The sequence below is a fragment of the Felis catus genome (genome assembly GCF_018350175.1).
Source record: "Felis catus isolate Fca126 chromosome A2 unlocalized genomic scaffold, F.catus_Fca126_mat1.0 chrA2_random_Un_scaffold_37, whole genome shotgun sequence".
Taxonomy (NCBI): domain Eukaryota; kingdom Metazoa; phylum Chordata; class Mammalia; order Carnivora; family Felidae; genus Felis; species Felis catus.
Window position 1 is genome coordinate 30,998 of NW_025408497.1, and position 18,381 is coordinate 49,378.

The 18,381-nt window shown below is 43.1% G+C and overlaps 2 protein-coding genes and 1 long non-coding RNA gene across 8 annotated transcripts in view; 2 read left to right on the forward strand and 1 right to left on the reverse strand.

Moving 5' to 3' along the window:
* The window catches only part of LOC123383549, a 202,087-nt gene that overhangs the window by 27,440 nt on the left and 156,266 nt on the right, over positions 1 to 18,381 (reverse strand). The window contains exon 3 of one of the 2 annotated variants that reach the window (XR_006593378.1): positions 6,172 to 6,939. The exons of the other annotated variant lie outside the window; for it this stretch is intronic. This is a non-coding gene — a long non-coding RNA (uncharacterized LOC123383549). Of the gene's footprint in view, positions 1 to 6,171; positions 6,940 to 18,381 lie in introns of those variants that run through there. 2 annotated transcript variants of the gene reach the window in all.
* LOC123383548 (transport and Golgi organization protein 1 homolog) overlaps positions 1,768 to 18,381 on the forward strand; it is a 355,976-nt gene continuing 339,362 nt past the window's right edge. Inside the window, exons 1-3 of one of the 3 annotated variants that reach the window (XR_006593371.1) lie at positions 7,420 to 8,483; positions 8,715 to 9,075; positions 11,355 to 11,506. The gene's annotated coding sequence lies outside the window, so the exon portion shown is untranslated. Of the gene's footprint in view, positions 1,905 to 7,419; positions 8,484 to 8,599; positions 9,076 to 11,354; positions 11,507 to 18,381 lie in introns of those variants that run through there. The other 2 variants (XR_006593373.1, XR_006593372.1) reach the window with 2 other exon arrangements.
* Positions 2,172 to 16,853, forward strand: LOC123378941 (transport and Golgi organization protein 1 homolog). Of its 3 annotated transcripts, none has more exons than XM_045051429.1 (8): positions 2,172 to 2,204; positions 2,348 to 2,448; positions 7,420 to 7,441; positions 13,471 to 13,569; positions 14,403 to 14,438; positions 14,521 to 14,588; positions 14,713 to 14,806; positions 16,285 to 16,853. In XM_045051429.1, exons 2-8 carry the CDS (start codon positions 2,441 to 2,443, stop codon positions 16,291 to 16,293), a joined length of 336 nt encoding a protein of 111 aa, XP_044907364.1. In that variant the 5' UTR covers positions 2,172 to 2,204; positions 2,348 to 2,440; the 3' UTR covers positions 16,294 to 16,853. The 3 variants fall into 3 exon arrangements, with proteins under 3 accessions (XP_044907364.1, XP_044907363.1, XP_044907362.1); XM_045051428.1 differs by lacking the exon at positions 16,285 to 16,853 and adding an exon at positions 15,388 to 15,422; XM_045051427.1 differs by lacking the exon at positions 16,285 to 16,853 and having other exon boundaries at positions 14,713 to 15,358.

Here is an 18,381-nt window from a genome sequence, read left to right on the forward strand (position 1 = left end):
TTGGGGTCATGGCTGGGCCACCAAGGGCTCAAAATCTGGCTGTCCACATGCTTCCCTGCGGTGGCTGGGAACAGCCGTGCTCCAGTAAAGGTCAGCATGAGCAGCTTCTCTAAACAGGATTCTCATCCACTGTGATCAGGGCCTGAGCTAAAACATGACAGGGGAGAGGGGGACACAGGAGATGTGGTGCCGTTTCCTGGACAGGGCTGCACAGAGCAGAAGGCCGAGGGCTGCTAATCTCTGGATTCTGGATGGTAGGTGAGCAGTTTAAAACACCACAGCCTTCTCTTAGATCAAAAGAGAAACCTATATCTTCACCCAGCCTTCCTCTGATATGAAGAGATGGCAATTATTATTTGAAGGCACAATTATCTACCTATGAGTCTGATGGAAATGATTTCATCCATCTTCGTCCCTAAAGCACTTTTCATTGAAATTACCCATATAGAGGCAGGAAATTTATACCAGATGTGTAGCTCCCTCTAGATGCACATTCTGACCTTGTCCCATTTGTGTCCTCAAAGACATTACTGACAAGAAAAATAAGCTCTCAACATCAAGATGTTGACGTTAGAGAATGTGGTATAAATGGAATTTCATATGTTCTCAATTAGAAATAATTTTTGATGGTGAAGGAGAAATTAAAAATTTTGTCATTTTTAATTGAAATATAGGAGACTCACCATGTTGTATCAGTTTCAGGCATATATCATGGTGATTCCGTGTGTATACATTACGCTCTCCAGGTACCTAAGGGTAGCTATATTGCGAAAGCATGCAACGCTTTCTTACAGGATTGACGCTATTCTATGGGCTGTACCTTGGATCCCAATGAGTTATTCATTCCATAGCTGGAAGCCTGTATCTCTTTCTCAGAGGTGTCAACTTTTTTATTTAACCCAAGTATTATGGTGCTAAACACCATAATCTGTAGGTCAGCAGGTGTCTATTTCTGTGAATGCTGCTTAAAGCATTACACATGATATCATTATGTCAATAAATTCGGTTTCATTCTTCACTCAGTAAAAAGGAGAAGGAAAAGGTTTCTTCGTGTCCCAAGCAAGCCCTTCGGTAAGACCCTTCCCGATCAGGAGAACAGGCTTCACTGGACCAGCTGCACTCTCAGTACTTCCAGCTGAGCAGCCATGGCCTTGAGCATTGCGGAATTCCCACCGCGGCCGGCAGAGGGCGCGCACGCACCACGCCCAGGGAGGGGCCGGGCCTCTGCGTGGGCAGTGATGGCCTGAGAAGGCGCCCACTAACCAGGCTTTTCTGATCCAGGGCGCCTCGGGGCTGGGAAGGCTTCCTTGCTTCTGAGGACCCAGTGCCTCTGAGTGTGGGCAAAGAGCCAGAGCTGCGTTTCCAGCAGGTTCCGTCCCCGGGCCTGGGGGAGACCCTGGAGGCTTCGCAGCCCCTTGGCGTCTCCTAGGTGGTGGGGCTGAGTCCCGAGGCGGGGGAGGCAGGGCCTGGGCGGCTTCCCCGGAAGCGCGGGTGGTCGGTTGGCGGCACAGTCCCTCGCTTTTTCTGGGCTGTTCCGTGGTTTGTTCCTCATTTCCCCTGCCGGTATTTCCCTGGAGGATCCGTGGATTCATGGGATCCCGTGACGCCATGTCAGAGAGGCTGGGGTTGGTTTGTTCCAGGTCAGGCCTCTTTCGGGGGAGAAAGCCTGACCCAAATTCGGAGGAACAGGAGGCGCATTCAGTTGGGAAGTGAAGCCGCCAAATGTTGACTCTCAGGACCTTCTAGAAGAAGGAGCTGAGACCCACTCTCCGAGTCCTGCCGGAACCAGAGCGAGAGATGAAAACACAATGTGCCCTCCACATCGCACATGCTTTTATGAACTTTCAGTGGGGATTTTTTCCCAACAATGTTGTAGTCGTTGGAAACAACTGGAAACCTGACAGGTATGTTGTGTCGGGAACCGCCCGTTTCTTGAATGTTCAATATTATTCCTGCAACAGAATTTGTTACAGTTATCCTCTCTTCTCTTCTTTGGAAGGAATCTCATCAATAATATCTTAAAAACATCCTCGTTACCTTATCCCCTTTTCAGTTGAGATTTGGCATGTTTTCTGATTTCTCATGAACTCGTGAACATCTGAAATACTTTTAAATTGATTGCAGTTTTACTAAAAGCAGATTCACGGCGTCCCTCCCAGACTGCTCATGGTCAAAGAACATACCAAGGCCACTTCTCAGTATGGGTAAGACTGTACCAAACAAACATCCTGAATCAATTTTAGAAGAAAAAGCCTGATGGTATTTTTTCTTTATGAAAATTGATGCTTAGATACCCTGTTCGATACATTTCCACTTTTTTTTTCCCCTTTCTTTCTCATTTTCTCAGTCAGAGATTCACAGACCTGCCTGAGTTTTACATTCACCACACATACTTTCAAGGCTCCTTTCTGTCCCTGTAAGAAAGAAGACAGACCTTCTGATGCGCAGGCAAGTTGCTGTAACTTCAAGATTTGTGGTGTACGTGTCTGTTAACTCCCCCCCCCCAGTTGAAAATATCACCCCACCTTGAGTACTGCCATAAAAAATGTAACCTATGTTCACCAGTATGATTTCATTTCGTTAGAGTGGATTTCTTCATTTGATATTTTGTGTATATGCATACATTAGATGTTTTAGTCCTGAGAAAATCCCACATGTAGTTGAAAGAAAAATGTACATCCTATATGGAAAATTAGGAGATTGCACATTAAATTCATAAATGTAGAATTTTTTAATGTTTTTATTTATTTTATTTATTATTTTTTAAATATGCAATTCATTGTCAAATTGGTTTCCAACAACACCCAGTGCTCATCCCAACAGGTGCCCTCTTCAGTACCCATCACCCACCCTCCCCTTGCTCCAACCTCCATCAACCCTCAGTTCTCAGTTTTTAAGAGTCTCTTATGCTTTGGCTCCCTCCCTCTATAACCTCTTTTTTTTTTTTCCTTTTCCTCCCCCATGGGTTTCTGTTAAGTTTCTCAGGATCCATATAAGAGTGAAAACATATGATATCTGTCTTTCGCTGTATGCATTATTTCACTTAGCATCGCACTCTCCAGTTCCATCCATGTTGCTACAAAAGGCCATATTTCATTCTTTCTCATTGCCATGTAGTACTCCATTGTGTATATAAACCACAATTTCTTTATCCATTCATCAGTTGATGGACATTTAGGCTCTTTCCATAATTTGGCTCTTGTTGAAAGTGCTGCCATAAACACTGGGGTACAAGTGCCACTAGGCATCAGCACTCCTGTATCCCTTGGGTAAATTCCTAGCAGTGCTATTGCTGGGTCATAGGGTAGGTCTATTTTTAATTTTTTGAGGAACCTCCACACTGTTTTCCAGAGTGGCTGCACCAGTTTGCATTCCCACCAACAGTACAAGAGTGTTCCTGTTTCTCCACATCCTCGCCAGCATCTATAATCTCCTGATTTGTTCATTTTGGCCACTCTGACTGGCATGAGGTGATATCTGAGTGTGGTTTTGATTTGTATTTCCTTGATGAGGAGCGACATTGAGCATCTTCTCATGTGCCTGTGGGCCATCTGGATGTCTTCTTTAGAAGTGTCTATTCATGTTTCCTGCCCGTTTCTTCACTGGATTATTTGTTTTTTGGGTGTGGAGCTTGGTGAGCTCTTTATAGATTTTGGATACTAGCCCTTTGTCCGATATGTCATTTGCAAATATCTTTTCCCATTCCTTTGGTTGCCTTTTAGTTTGGTTGATTGTTTCCTTTGCAGTGCAGAAGCTTTTGATCTTGATGAGGTCCCAATAGTTCATTTTTGCTTTTAATTCCCTTGCCTTTGGGAAAGTGTCAAGTAAGAAATTGCTACGACTGAGGTCAGAGAGGTCTTTTCCTGCTTTCTCCTCTAGGGTTTGGATGGTTTCCTGTCTCACATTCAGGTCCTTCATCCATTTTGAGTTTATTTTTGTGAATGGTGTGAGAAAGTGGTCTAGTTTCAATCTTCTGCATGTTGCTGTCCAGTTCTCCCAGCACCATTTGTTAAAGAGACTGTCTTTTTTCCATTGGATATTCCTTCCTGCTTTGTCAAAGATGAGTTGGCCATCCGTTTGTGGGTCTAGTTCTGGGGTTTCTATTCTATTCCATTGGTCTATGTGTCTGTTTTTGTGCCAATACCATGCTGTCTTGATGATGACAGCTTTGTAGTAGAGGCTAAAGTCTGGGATTGTGATGCCTCCTGCTTTGGTCTTCTGCTTCAAAATTACTTTGGCTATTTGGGGCCTTTTGTGGTTCCATATGAATTTTAGGATTGCTTGTTCTAACTTCGAGAAGAATGCTGGTGCAAGTTTGATTGGGATTGCATTGAATGTGTAGATAGCTTTGGGTAGTATTGACATTTTAACAATATTTATTCTTCCAACCCATGAGCACTGAATGTTTTCCCATTGCTTTATATCTTCTTCAATTTCCTTCATAAGCTTTCTATAGTTTTCAGCATACAGATCTTGTACATCTTTGGTTAGATTTATTCCTAGGTATTTTATGCTTCTTGGTGCAATTGTGCATGGGATCAGTTTCTTTATTTGTCTTTCTGTTGCTTCATTATTGGTGTATAAGAATGCAACTGATTTCTGTACATTGGTTTTGTATCCTGCAACCTTGCTGAATTCATGTATCAGTTCTAGCAGACTTTTGGTGGAGTCTACCGGATTTTCCATGTATAGTATCATGTCATCTGCAATAAGTGAAAGCTTGACTTCATCTTTGCCAATCTTGATGCTTTGATTTCCTTTTGTTGTCTGATTGCTGATGCCAGCACTTCCAACACTATGTTAAACAACAGCGGTGAGAGTGGACATCCCTGTCGTGTTCCTGATCTCAAGGGGAAAGCTCTCAGTTTTTCCCCATTGAGGATGCTATTAGGTGTGGGCTTTTCATAAATGGCTTTTATGATGTGTAAGTATGTTCCTTCTATCCCGACTTGCTCAAGGGTTTTTATTAAGAAAGGATGCTGAATTTTGTCAAATGCTTTTTCTGCATCGATTGACAGGATCATATGGTTCTTATCTTTTCTTTTATTAATGTGACGTATCACATTGATTTGTGAATGTTGAACCAGCCCTGCATCCCAGGAATGAATCCCACTTGATCATGGTGAATAATTCTTTTTATATGCTGTTGAATTCGATTTGCTAGTATCTTATTGAGAATTTTTGCGTCCATATTCATCAGGGATGTTGGCCTGTAGTTCTCTTTTTTTCCTTGGTCTCTGTCTGGTTTAGGAATCAAAGTAATACTGGCTTCATAGAATGAGCCTGGAAGTTTTCCTTCCCTTTCTATTTTTTGGAATGGCTTGAGAAGGATAGGTATTATCTCTGCTTTAAATGTCTGGTAGAATTCCCCTGGGAAGCCATCTGGTCCTGGACTCTTATTTGTTGGGAGATTTTTGATAACCGATTCAATTTCTTCACTGGTATGGGTCTGTTCAAGCTTTCTGTTTCCTCCTGTTTGAGTTTTGGAAGTGTGTGGGTGTTTAGGAATTTGTCCATTTCTTCCAGGTTGCCCAGCTTGTTGGCATATAAGTTTTCATAGCATTCCCTGATAATTGCTTGTATTTCTGAGGGATTGGTTGTAACAATTCCACTTTCATTCATGATTTCATCTATTTGGGTCATCTCCCTTTTCTTTTTGAGAAGCATGGCTAGAGGTTTATCAATTTTTTTTTATTTTTTCAAAAAAACAACTCTTGGTTTCATTGATCTGCTCTACAGTTGTTTTAGATTCTATATTGTTTATTTCTGGTCTGATCTTTATTATTTCTCTTCTTCTGCTGGGTTTGGGGTGTCTTTGCTGCTCTGCTTCTATTTCCTTTAGGTGTGCTGTTAGATTTTGGTTTTGGGATTTTTCTTGTTTCTTGAGATAGGCCTGGATTGCAATGTATTTTCCTCTCAGGACTGCCTTCGCTGCTTCTCAAATCACTTTAAAATCTTAGAGGTTCAGCTGTCTGCTTACATTCACCATCTCTTTTTACATGTTGTCCACTTTTTTCATCATCTGCATTATCATAGGAATGGAAGTGGTTTTAAGTTCCCAGGATGATAATTCCTACATCTCTGCCATAGGAAGTGTAATTCTAATGCTTGCTATCTGTGTTCAAACTGTGTGGTTTTTACTTTACTATGCCTTGTAAGTTGTGTTGAAAGGCAAATGTTATGTGCTGGTAAAGGAACTGAGGTAAATAGGACATGAGTGTGAGGTTTTTATATTTATCTGGCTAGGGGTTAGTCTGAATTGACTCCCAGGTGAGACAGGAAGGTGAGAGCCCTGGAGTTGAGTATTTTCCCTCACCTGTATTGCTTACTCTTTGGGAAATCCCCAGTTAGGCTCTTCGTTCCTCTTGAGGGCAGATCTTTTCTGGAAGAACAGAGTACTTTGGAATTTATTTCTAAATGAGTATTTGCCCCTCTCCCTGCCACTGGAGAAAACTTGCCTTCACACAGAAACACAAATATTGAGTATTTGGTGTGTTCCTTTTCACTTACCCGCCTGTGGGGCTGGGTGACAAGGGACAGGGAAGCTCAGAGGTTCCTAAGTGGCTTTTTGATAGCATGATGATATTCTAATATCCTGGCAAGAGTTTAGGGCTGGCCTCGGCCTCTCATCGTCCTTTCAAACTTTAGAATGGGGAAATATGTTAATGGTGTCAAAACCGGGTCATGCCTAGATTTGATGAGCTAGAATTTATCAGGAGAACTGAGGTCTGCAGAGCTCTTTTTGCTCTTTTTTTAAACATCAACTGTTATTTCTGTTGTTGCTTGTGCTTTAGCTCTAGCCGTGTTTTATTCTTTTTCTCATTTGGTGGCTTTTATTTTGTTTGTAGCAGTCTGGAAAAAATCATGGCACCTGAGGTGCCATAACTCTGTATGAATTCAGCAGACAGCCAACTCCATGTAGTATTTCAGAAGAGCTTTCTAGAGAATAAAAGAGGCATGTCTTAGCTCAAAGGTTTTGCCCGCCCTTCCTCTGTCCCTCCCTCCCTCCCTTCCTTCCTGTTTCTTTATTTCAGGAATTCAAAATAATCCTAGTTCTAAACTTCAGTGTGGATACTGGATTTAAAAAAAAAACAAGCGAGGGAAATGACAATTTAAAGCATTTTTTAAATGTATTATCAATGGTCAAAATTGAATAGGCTGAATGTTCATTTAATATAAACAAATTTTCTGTTTAAAAAAAAAGCTATTTACATTGTGCTCTTTAACAGAAATTGTGAAGTAACATGACTTAAATAGGAAATTCTATTTTTTCTTATCTTTTAATCCTGTGAATTAATTATGCAAAATAAAATTACTGTAATTTCACTGGATTACTATTTTGCTCTTTATCAGGAACTATAGGTTTTTACTAATAATATGTTTTGACACCAAATTTAATTTTGTTTTTTCCCCTCTTAGATGGAGCCTTGAGAATATCACGGTAAGAATTTAAGCTTTAGTTTTCTTTGCAATATTTTCTCAGTACTGGTGTTTGATGTGGGTTGTTTTTTTTTAATGTTTGAGTGAGAGAGAAAGAGTGCAAGTGGGGGAGGGACAGAGAGGGAGAGACACACACAGAGTCCAAAGTGGGCACCAGGTCTTACCTGTCACCACAGAGCCCCATGGGAGGGTAGAACCCACGAAGAGTGAGATCATGCATGACCTGAGCCAAAGTCAGACACTCAACCAACTGAGCCACCTAGGCGCCCCTTGATGTGCGTTTTGATTCACCTAAGGATAAATATGGGGACTTCTGATGTCTAATTGACTTTTTAACTCTTGAAATTCATCTTTCTCTTCCCTGTTTGGAGCCTAAGTGACAATGTGGAGGGAGTTGCCATCTCTTAAGACATCAGGAGGAGGAACACATCACCAGAGTAGAGGGAATGAAATTAGTGTAATTTTACATAGAAATGATTAGGAAACAAGTGATGATATGAGCCTGAGGTTTGGAGTGAGTACTTTGCCATGACCTGGCTCTTCGTGAAATGTGAAGATGAGAAAACTCTCTATCTACAAGCCCATCAAGAAGCCTGAGCTTAGAGACAAAGCCAGATATTGCCAGGCAGGGTGTGTGTCACAAGAGAGGTTTAAACCATGGTTCTGAGTCTGAGGTGGAGGAAGCCGTTCATGCCAGGGGAGAATGAGTGGAGATGAGATTTTTGCAAATGCGGGTAATGTATTCTGCACAGGCTCCATAGACTGTGGTGATCCTGTGGCGCTGTCTGTTGAGAGCCAGGGTGGCTGCCTGACACTTAACGAGCCCTCAAAGGCTGGTTGTTCATCCCTTTGAATGCAGTGGCGGTGGTGGGGAGAAGAGTGATCTCAGGACATGAGAGCTCTCACACTGGGCCAACAAAAGAGAAGTTTGCACTTTCTGGTCAGATGACAGAATCAGTCCCTGTTGGAGGAGTCTGTTCTAGAGCTTACATGTGTTGCCTGTAATTGGGTCCTTCGTGTGTGTTGAATAATATTCCTTTAAGGTTGGAGGGTGGGGCGCCTGGGTGGCGCAGTCGGTTAAGCGTCCGACTTCAGCCAGGTCACGATCTCGCGGTCCGTGAGTTCGAGCCCCACGTCGGGCTCTGGGCTGATGGCTCAGAGCCTGGAGCCTGTTTCCAATTCTGTGTCTCCCTCTCTCTCTGCCCCTCCCCCGTTCATGCTCTGTCTCTCTCTGTCCCAAAAATAAATAAACGTTGAAAAAAAAAAATTTTAAGGTTGGAGGCTAACATTCTCACGTTGGGATGAAAAAAGTTTGTCTTCTAGGAATTGCCATTAATCCACATCCTCCAGCCACTAAGTGTAAAGCTGAGATGGTACCCGTATGTTTGATTCCAAAGACCTTGTCCTCCAGGGCCCCCGGCCTAGGGTTCACGAAAGGCAACCTGTGAGCAGCAGAAAGTCATCCAAGGCCTTCGAGTAGTCAGTCAGTCAGCAGCAGTTTGAGCTTTCCTTGTGTGGAATTCCAAATAGCACCTGGGAGTGTGAGTGGCTCAAATCGAGACTAAAGGATGGTTTTGTTTGTTCCATTATTTGCAGGGACCTATTTATGTACCTTAATAATTGGAGGAGAGAAATGTAAGTTGATAGGATTTGATTTTTGTTTCATCTCTGGTGGTGACATAAGTATTTGAAGTGATTGGATTTTCTAAGAAGGGTGCTTCCAGATGGGAGAGAAATGAGAAGATATTTTATTGTGTTTCTCCATTTTGGACAATATTTTAAATAGGAATCTCATTGAAATAAGGTTTTCTTAGGTTTAACATGCTGCTAAAACTTGATTTCTTCAGGCACAACGGGAAAGCTAAAATGTTAGTTACACCCACCTGTCAGATCATGTGTGCTGCTAATACACTGGGATTATTTGAGGTCACTGGTTTGGTAACAGCCTTAGAACATGTTTTGTCTCCTTTTAGTTAGTTTACAGTGAATAATTGAGAATATCAATACTTTTAAGAAAGAAAACAGAGAACTTCATTGCTGAAAAAATATCCATTTGGGAACAGAAGGTAGCATTGCCCTTTCAAGTATTTTTTTGTGATTTCATTTTGGTTACTGCCACTCTGGTAGAGCATCCTACTGACCTATTTCATGTGTTCTATAAACAAAACCAATTCAACACAAGCTTCACAAATGTAAAGAGCTACCTCTTTATTTGTGAAAGGAGTCACACATTAGAAGATAGGTTTATCTAGCACTGTGCTTTTTTTTTTTTTTTTAAATTCTGATTCCTTTTTCGTGTTTTATACAACAGTGAGTTAAGGAAATGTCTTCAGGAAACTATGAGAGAAAGTAAGTTTCTCTCTGATGAAGCTTTTAAACTGAATGTAAGAATCCCTTCTTTGCCTGGATTGCATTCTAAAAACACAAATAAAAGGAATGAATTATTATTACTCATTCAACATGTTTTGTTGAAGGAGAAGGTCAAAATAATAAGCACTTTAAAGAAATTAAAAAAATAGTGTTTATTAATTTTTTGAGAGACAGGGAGAGACAGAGCACAAGCAGGAGCAGGGGAGGAGTAGAGAGAGAGGGAGACACAGAATCCAAACCAGGCTCCAGGCTCTGAACTGTCAGCACAGAGTCTGACACAGGGCTCAAACTCACAAACCCCGAGATGACGACCTGAGCTGAAGTGGGATGCTTAACTGACTGAGCCGCCCAGGAACCCACTTCAATGAAATTTTAAATGACACCCTTCAAAGTGCACTTGTTGCCTTGCAAACTCAGAGAGAGAGGAATGTGAAGAATCAGGAAGTGGTAAGAGTTGGCTGCTGAGTTGTACTGTAATTTGGCTTTGGAGGCTTTTATTCATTGGGTGAAGTGGGCACAGCATATTTGCTTGCCATTTCCCACAGTAGAGAGTGGGCCTCTGGGAGCCAAACCTCTTTCTGAACAATGAGCTAGAATTTCACCAGGACCACCAAGATGAGTTTTGCTATTTCAGGGACTAGGAGTTATCTTTTATTTTCACAACTAGGTAATTTATCACATCATTCAACTCTGCCCTCCAAGATATGTAGAAAATTCCCAAATATAGTTGAGAGACAAAGGGTGATAGCCACAGTGTATAATCCTTTCCTTTTAAAAAAATATTTTTAAATTATTCTTTATGAATTTTTTGTTTCAATTTTAGTGAGAGAGGGCATGCGAGAGGGGCAGAGGGAAAGAGAGAGAATCTTAAGCAGGATCCACGCTCAGTGTGGAGCCCAACACAGGTCTGGATCGCACGATCCTAGAATCATGACCTGACCCCAAATCAAGAGTCTGATGCTCAACTGAGCGAGCCACCCAGGTGCTCCATAGTCTCTTTCTCTCTTAATGCTGAACAGTGAATTTTCAACGTGAATGGGGAAGAAGTGTGTGTTTGTGTGTGTGTATGCACACACACATATACAGATGTATATAAATATATATATATATATATATATCCCAACAAGAAAACCATTTATAAGCTATCTGACATGAACTATTTCCCACCATCTTTATCTTCTCCTAGTTATATTTATGCCTCAAGGTCTTTGTTTATTGCAATGCACAATCCTGTTCTGTTAGGTGCACTCAAATTTTTGTGCAATCATTACTTATGGAAAGTGTTTTTGTCATATCTGTCTTAAAAACGCAAGATGAAAATGGTGAATTCAAGCATGTAGAGTTGAGAGTCTTGAGGTCCAGTAACTGTCAACTGGAAAGTATGCTGTCTGTTGGGGAGAAATCCCCATATTGGTGACAATGACTTTGCATTGGTAAGGGAAAGAGGGCCTTCCTGCCTTCACGGTTCTTGCCCTTTTCCTATCTCACCAAAAACAAGTCTCAGGTCATGTGCACACTTAGAAAGCAAATCCATGTTTGTACAGAAAATAAAAAGGCCCTGGAAGACAAGTGTAATGCATTGAGGTCTGTGAAAGCAACCAAAGAAGCAAAGGTCAAACAGCTGAAGGACAAAGCAGGCATCCTTGAAGAATTCTATGAAGAAAGAAAAGTGGCTATAGAAGAGTAAAATGTTCAGGTGAGAACTATCACAAGTACTGTTGTATGAATGAATGTGACGGCCAGTAGAGATAACTAAAATTCTTTTCAAATTTTTTGCCAAATGCACTCAGAATTGTGCCTGTCCTTCTTACCTTGCTTTCTGTCACCCGCATTTTCCTTTCTGTCCTAAGTGCTTGTCACATATTGTGTCATGTATTTGGGGTGGAAGAGGGAAGGTGTCAGCATTAATAACATTGATATCTGCATCTGCTTGGGATTCAGTCCCATCACGTTGTCTTGTCATCCAGGAATTAGGTCATTTTTGTTCAGGACCACACATGGGTCAAGAATGTGTAGGGGAAAAATCAATGATCTTGCTGCAGAAACCACAGAAATTTATTTCTGGAAAGAGGGTAGGGGTGCCAGTAGTACTGGATCCCTGCATCAGTTCTGCTAGTGAGATTGTTCACAGAAGGCCAATCCCTAAGGAAGCTATTTCCTGTCCCCTGATTTTTGAAGTGTAACTCTTCTGAGTCTTCACCAAAGCCCGCAGCTTCACTAGGGCTCATCTTTGCTGGCTGCCTCTGAACTAAACACGTTTCCTTCTAAGTCTGTGCCCATAAAGTTGTTCAGCTATTTTGCAGTTCAGTTTTCTATCCCCAAGTTCATTGATGAGTCCTGGGGAGATTGGTTCCCACTGCCAGGCTGGCTTTGTCCTGGGCTTCCTTCTTCTCCATCTTGGTCACATGTGTCTTCATGGGGTCATTAGAAATGTGGTGCATTCGCTCACATGTTTCCTCCTTTGTACAGTATTTCCTTTTGTTCTCAGGAGGAGATCAGGGCCATTAGAGTCCCTCATTCACATTGAAAAGGAAATACTTCCTTCTCTTCCCTGGAGACTCAGCTTCTGTTAGTCCTTCCCACACCTGGGGTGGAGCCTGCTCTGTCTCACTGGCATCTTGTTTTTATCATTTCTAAGCTCTTTTGGAGAGCACGTACAGCACCCTGGCCACCTTTCTATTTTCAATCCCTTACAACAGAACCACTACATTCCAGCCACTCCAGAAAGCATTTGTTGAAGGACTGCCTGAGATGCTGGAAGGAAATGCATGTGCCTTTCTCTGTCTAGAGGTTTTGTGTCCGTTTCTAGGAGTCTTTCAATTTTGCATGTGACTCTTGAATACATCCAGTACCAAGTTGAAACCCTTTAAAGTAACACCATGAACAAAATAGTCTGAGGGCAACACAGCAAACCAGCCTTTCTAAGCATTTCCCTTTGCTGCCTTCACTGTCAATGAACTGAGTCTTCTTCAAGTACATTGGCTCCATGAAGTTGATAGTTTTCCATCTGAAATCTGTTTCCTGGAGATAAACCCAGACTGTGTGACAGTTCATATCAGGTTCTACCTCAGGTGATGTTGCTGCTCTAAGATTGGCCTTTTCCTCCACCAGGATATGTGAAGGTGGACGCAGGGGTTGTACTCCTGACTCTAGCAATGTCTGGGAGTGAGCTGCAATGTTGGGGAAGCCATATCCTGGAAGGTCGTCTTTTAGGGTGATTGTCTTTGTCAGGGTACAACTTCTGGACTGAGAATCAGGGCTCCCCACGGAGGTGTGAGACTAGTGATGATCCCTTGCTTCATCCTAATGGGTATGGGTGGTCAGACAAGGTTTTTGACACTGAACTGAAATGAGCCTTCACCATCTGAAACCAAAGTCCAGCTCTGGGAAGGCACAAAGTGCAATATTATTTGATGACTTTATGATGAAGGAGAGGAAACAGGTCTGACAGCAGAGACATGGCAGCAGACAGAGGTTGAATTTTCTTTAACTTAAATGGGGTGTTCAGTTCATTTCTCTGACTGTGTTGTCAGTCTGTGCATTTATGGGAGAGGTGGGGGAAAGGTATTTGTATCTAGGCCTTCAAGAGTGCTGGGAGGTAAAAAGGCAGAATTTGTGGACCTTGGCTCCTGGACTGTGTATATGTCTTTCCCATCTTAGGAAGCTGAAAATGACAGTGTGAACTGGCGGCAAAGAAGAATCAGCTGGCAGCTGCAGGGAAAATGTGAAAATAGCCATGAAAGAAATAAACAAGTACAAGTGAGTTCAGCTACTAATTACCAGCAGCTCATGAAACCTCTCTTCACTTTTTTTGTTTTTAACCTTTTTACGAGGTTAAAAGTCTATGTTTAGACTCAACATAGTAATATAAACAAAAACGCACAGGACATATGCATAGAGTATTAACAGATAAAAAAAGGTAAGATTTAGAAAGAACAAAACAATTAACTTCATCAACATTTCCAGATTTCAAGCAATGGCCAGACTGTGTGGAAACTTCATCCATGCCAACGTTCCTGGGGGGTGGTGTCAAGTATCATAATCTGTAGGAAAGCAGTGTGTCTTAGAATGAATCATACCATCAACATGGTAGTGCCATTTCACGGCCCTGGTCTTTGCAACCCTAGGAAACATGGTGAAGATCTAAGTGAAAGGAGGGAAGAGCTTTATGATGAAAGACATTTGTCACATGATGAATTAGGGCACAATTGAAAGTGGGAAGGAATTATGTGAACTCTGAACCCTACGGTCATGGAATGAGTTAGGAAAGGATGGAACAACAGTTTTGATCCTATTGTACATTTACAATCATGTGGAAAGTGTTTCATGTGGGGACAGATAGGAGGAGGATGACAACATGGGCAGATTATTGAAAATCATAGCCAATATTGGGCCTTATCTGACAAAAGCTACTATAACTCACAGGCAACAAAATGAAGAAAGACAAGAACAGCTGCAGCAGGCAGAACTCACCTTCAGACACCAGGTAACCTGAGTTCTGCCTGACACACTGAACCCTTAGTACCTCATGTGGGTGAAGGTAGTGGCCCTTGGATTTCCTAAATATGGACTTTTCATTGTTGCTTTTTCAGATCGCAGTTCATGAGAATAATGCTCAGGACAACTGGGTAAGTGTTTCCTTTTTTCCTCCTCTCCCTCTTCGGTGCACAGTCTGGCACGACTGAAGGTGGATGTGTTTTTCTCCCCCAGATCAAGCCTCAGATCTGGGAGAGGGAAATGGCAGAGCAGAGCCGGGAGGTCGCCCGCTTGAAACACAGGTGTGGGAGCGTGACATGAGTTTTTATGGGTGTTTTGAGGGATGACACTTGTGCTGTTTAGTGTGTAGTCAGAGGACGTGGCATTGCAACTCTTATAGAAGTCCATTCTTTTTCTGTATCCAAGACTGGATGTGATGGAAGGAAAGAGGCTGCTTGAGGGATACAGGAGGCGGAGAACAATGCCTGGAAGTCCAGAGACACAGAACCCTCCGAGGAGAGTAAGGAGCATGTGGTGATGTGCAGCAGCCTAATTTCTGCGGCAGAGCGTTTTCCTGTGGGTGATCATCGTGTGTCCTGGACAGAACCACAATTACTACCTAAGGATAGCAGGTGGTCTGAAGGGGTGACAGGAGGGCGTTCTCCTCTGGTGCCCCAAGCAGCGGAGCACCTGTCCCTGTGACTGGTGGAGCTCAGGCCCCTCCCCTGACTGCGGACCCTCCCACCTCCTCCAGCATGCCCTAGCTAAAGAGAGGATCCTGGAGGGGATGACTGGACATGGGCCTTAGCTTTCTTCCCACCTTGACACAATATGAAGACTTTATTTTAGTTTTGTTTGAGGAATTCATTCTGTTACTATTTTTAATGTTGTCATTTTTATTTTATTTTTTCTTGAACCATAGCCCTACGTTCCTAAATTCAGGCTCCATATAGCTTCGTCCTCTGATGTTATCAGGGCAAGTCTGCGGCTTCACTACTAAATATCCATCGTTTTCCTTTTCTCGTTTGTATATTAGTGTAAGTACATTTCTTTTTTTTTTTTTTTTAATTTTTTTTCAACGTTTATTTATTTTTGGGACAGAGAGACAGAGCATGAATGGGGAAGGGGCAGAGAGAGAGGGAGACACAGAATCGGAAACAGGCTCCAGGCTCCGAGCCATCAGCCCAAAGCCTGACGCGGGGCTCGAACTCACGGACCGCGAGATCGTGACCTGGCTGAAGTCGGACACTTAACCGACTGCACCACCCAGGCGCCCCCGTGTAAGTACATTTCTAATCAGATATAGTTATATAATAACTTCCCATGCAGAAGGCAGTTTATAGATAAGCGAAAAGACTGAACAATCCACTTGGAGCCTGAAGAAACATACCCAGGTTGAGCATTCCCTGATGATATACCCCAATCAGTATGCTCCATTTACCTTTTTTAAGCTCGTTTATTTTGAGAGAGAGAGAGAGACTGTGTGTGTGTATGCGCACGCGCACGTCTGGGAGGATGAGAGAGAGGTGGGGAGAGAGAATCCCAACACCGTTAGGGTGAAGCCGGATGCAGGGCTCGAACTCACAAGCTGTGAGATCATGACCTGAGCCAAAATCAAGAGTCAGATGATTAACTGACTGAGCCACCCAGGCATCCTCATTTTTATTCTTAATCTGTAATGAAATGGTGATTTCCCATAATGTATACTGAGAAACCTCTGTTTAAGTGATGACTTCGAGATTGCTAGTTGAGCCTGACCTGTCCACAGTTATTTGATTAATTACGAAAAACATGAACTAGGGCACGGTGAGGTCTTTATCCAGGTGATGGGATTGTCCCCCTTATCCTTGGGGGTCACCTGAGGCATGTGGGATATCCTCTGCCTCTGGCCAAGGACCTGTGTGTAGGGAACAGTTTAAGATATTGGAGGAATGAGGTGAGGGTTTCTTTTAATTTCACACAGTCCACTAAAGTAGAATAAACCTCTGTCCCTTCCAGGGTCCTTAGCAGATCCAGAAACTGGTGCAACCTCTGTGAGTTACAGCAGCTCTGACTGTACGAAGAATGCAGACAAGGACAAGGTAAATCCTGGGACCATTCTCAGTTGTAACACTTTCGGGAAACCCTCATCTGTCTGTACAGCACGCTCTCCTGGCCTAGTCTCGTTTTGTGTGTTGTGTGATATGCCTGCTTGTTTTTTGTTTTTCAAATGCACACTCTTAACCTAGGAGCCTACAAGCTTCTCTATTTTCAGCCTGTCATCTTTTTGTGGTACGTTTAGAAGCCCAAAGGGCTTAGAGGCTGAGTACCTTAAGACTTTACCATGTGTTTCTGGAAATAACGGGAGGAGGATGACCCCACATTCCAAACAGACGTCTCCTGGCCTGGGTCACCCCTTCCAGACCTCAACTCTATGGGAACAGTGTGGCTGCTGTGTCTTCCTTTCTTGATTCTGGCTAGGAGATTAACCTGCTAGAAAGTCTACCATATTGTTTAAAATTGAAAAATGCGAAACCCCATCATTACTCCAACTTTTTATTTTGTGCCCTGTGCAATTTAAAGTTATTTTTTAATGTTTATTTATTTCTGAGACAGAGAGAGACAGAGCATGAGTGGGGAAGGGTCAGAGAGAGAAGGAGACAGAGAATCAGAAGCAGGCTCCAGGCTCTAACCTATCAGCACAGAGCCCGATGCAGGGCTTGAACTCACAAACCATGAGATCATGACCTGAGCTGAAGTCGGTCACTCAACCGACTGAGCCACCCAGGCGTCCCTGTGCCCTGTGCAATTTAGAGTGGTCTTAGACAAAGTCATTATCATCACTCATCACCTTCCCATCTTTGTTGGTAAATGAGTGGTCTGGAATCCTTCCAGCTATACCTTAGGTAAAAATAACCTGAACATTGTGTCCTTCGATTGTGTTCATATGAGCAGTTTCTGGTTGTGTCGCCAGACACTGTTAGAGCTGATACAGTCTCATGACACATCCCAGGAGTTTTATACCAAAACACTTGCATTAAAGCTGTTATGTGAATGTTTACCTTTTTTGTTTCTGTAGGACTTAATTACTCTGTGTCCTGTAGTATGCTTCAAGTCAGAATTCCCTATGAATTAAGATGAACACATCTGAGCTTTGGAGACATTCACCACAAGTCACTTGTTCCTCACAGAAGACTTCCTCCAGGCATCCTCCACTCCCCAGAGGTCTCAGAGGCCTTTGACAACACTTCAAGAGGGAAGACTCCTTTCTCAGGGAGAGGAGCAGAGGAGGCAAAGTGAGGGTCCGGCTGCAGAACTTTTCGCCAGGAGTGGCTGTGGTTCCACGAGCAGAATAGGAGCCATTTATTCGCACGCAATTTGTTGTGTTCCTAATATACCAAAAACAGAGCATCAGGAGTCACTGCAGAGGAGGGATGCAGGGTGAACTGGGACATAGATGCCTGCCTGTCTGCAGAATGCTGCTTCATCACTATGTAATTACTTCTGTTAACCCTCTAGGACAGGACCCTTGCCATTTTACTTCCGCAGACACGGGCAGTGATGTGTGGTGACAGCAGTTCCTCCTCTTGCATCTACCACCCCCAGCTGTAGGTGGTATCCAGTGGCAGGGACAGAGTTTTCAGGTACTGATGCTACGCTCTTGGATCCTAGTGGCAGAGAAGGTGGCAGGTGCTGGCACGTTCTTCTCTGGGTTACAGCTGCTTTTGGTATTGGTTCTCTTGTCTGCATAGGCACGTAGCTGTCACTTCTGTTCTGCAGGACAGTGTGGATCCATGGGGACCTCCTCGGTTAACTGGACGATTCTGCATGCCCTACCCTAGAGGCTCCCCACCCCCATGGACCATTAGGCACGTCCACCTCCTGAACCTTGGCGGCCCTGAACCCCTCCACCTGCAACACTTGGTAAGATGATCTGAGCACTAGAAGTTGACTTGTAAAACACACCCATCTTATTTTTGTCGCTGTTAGCTCTTTGGCCAAGGTGCAGAGGCCATACCACAGACCGTTGTGATGCAAGGGGAATGTGTCTGCTGCCATTACCACATTCCTCAAGTTTCTCATGATCCCATCTTTGTCATTCCCCCCACCATGTGT

Coding starts and splice junctions, on each gene's coding strand:
- LOC123378941 (XM_045051427.1), top strand. Junction 7,442..13,470: donor GGAGCCTTGAGAATATCACG/GTAAGAATTTAA, acceptor TTCCCATCTTAG/GAAGCTGAAAATGACAGTGT. Junction 13,570..14,402: donor AAAGAAATAAACAAGTACAA/GTGAGTTCAGCT, acceptor TTGCTTTTTCAG/ATCGCAGTTCATGAGAATAA.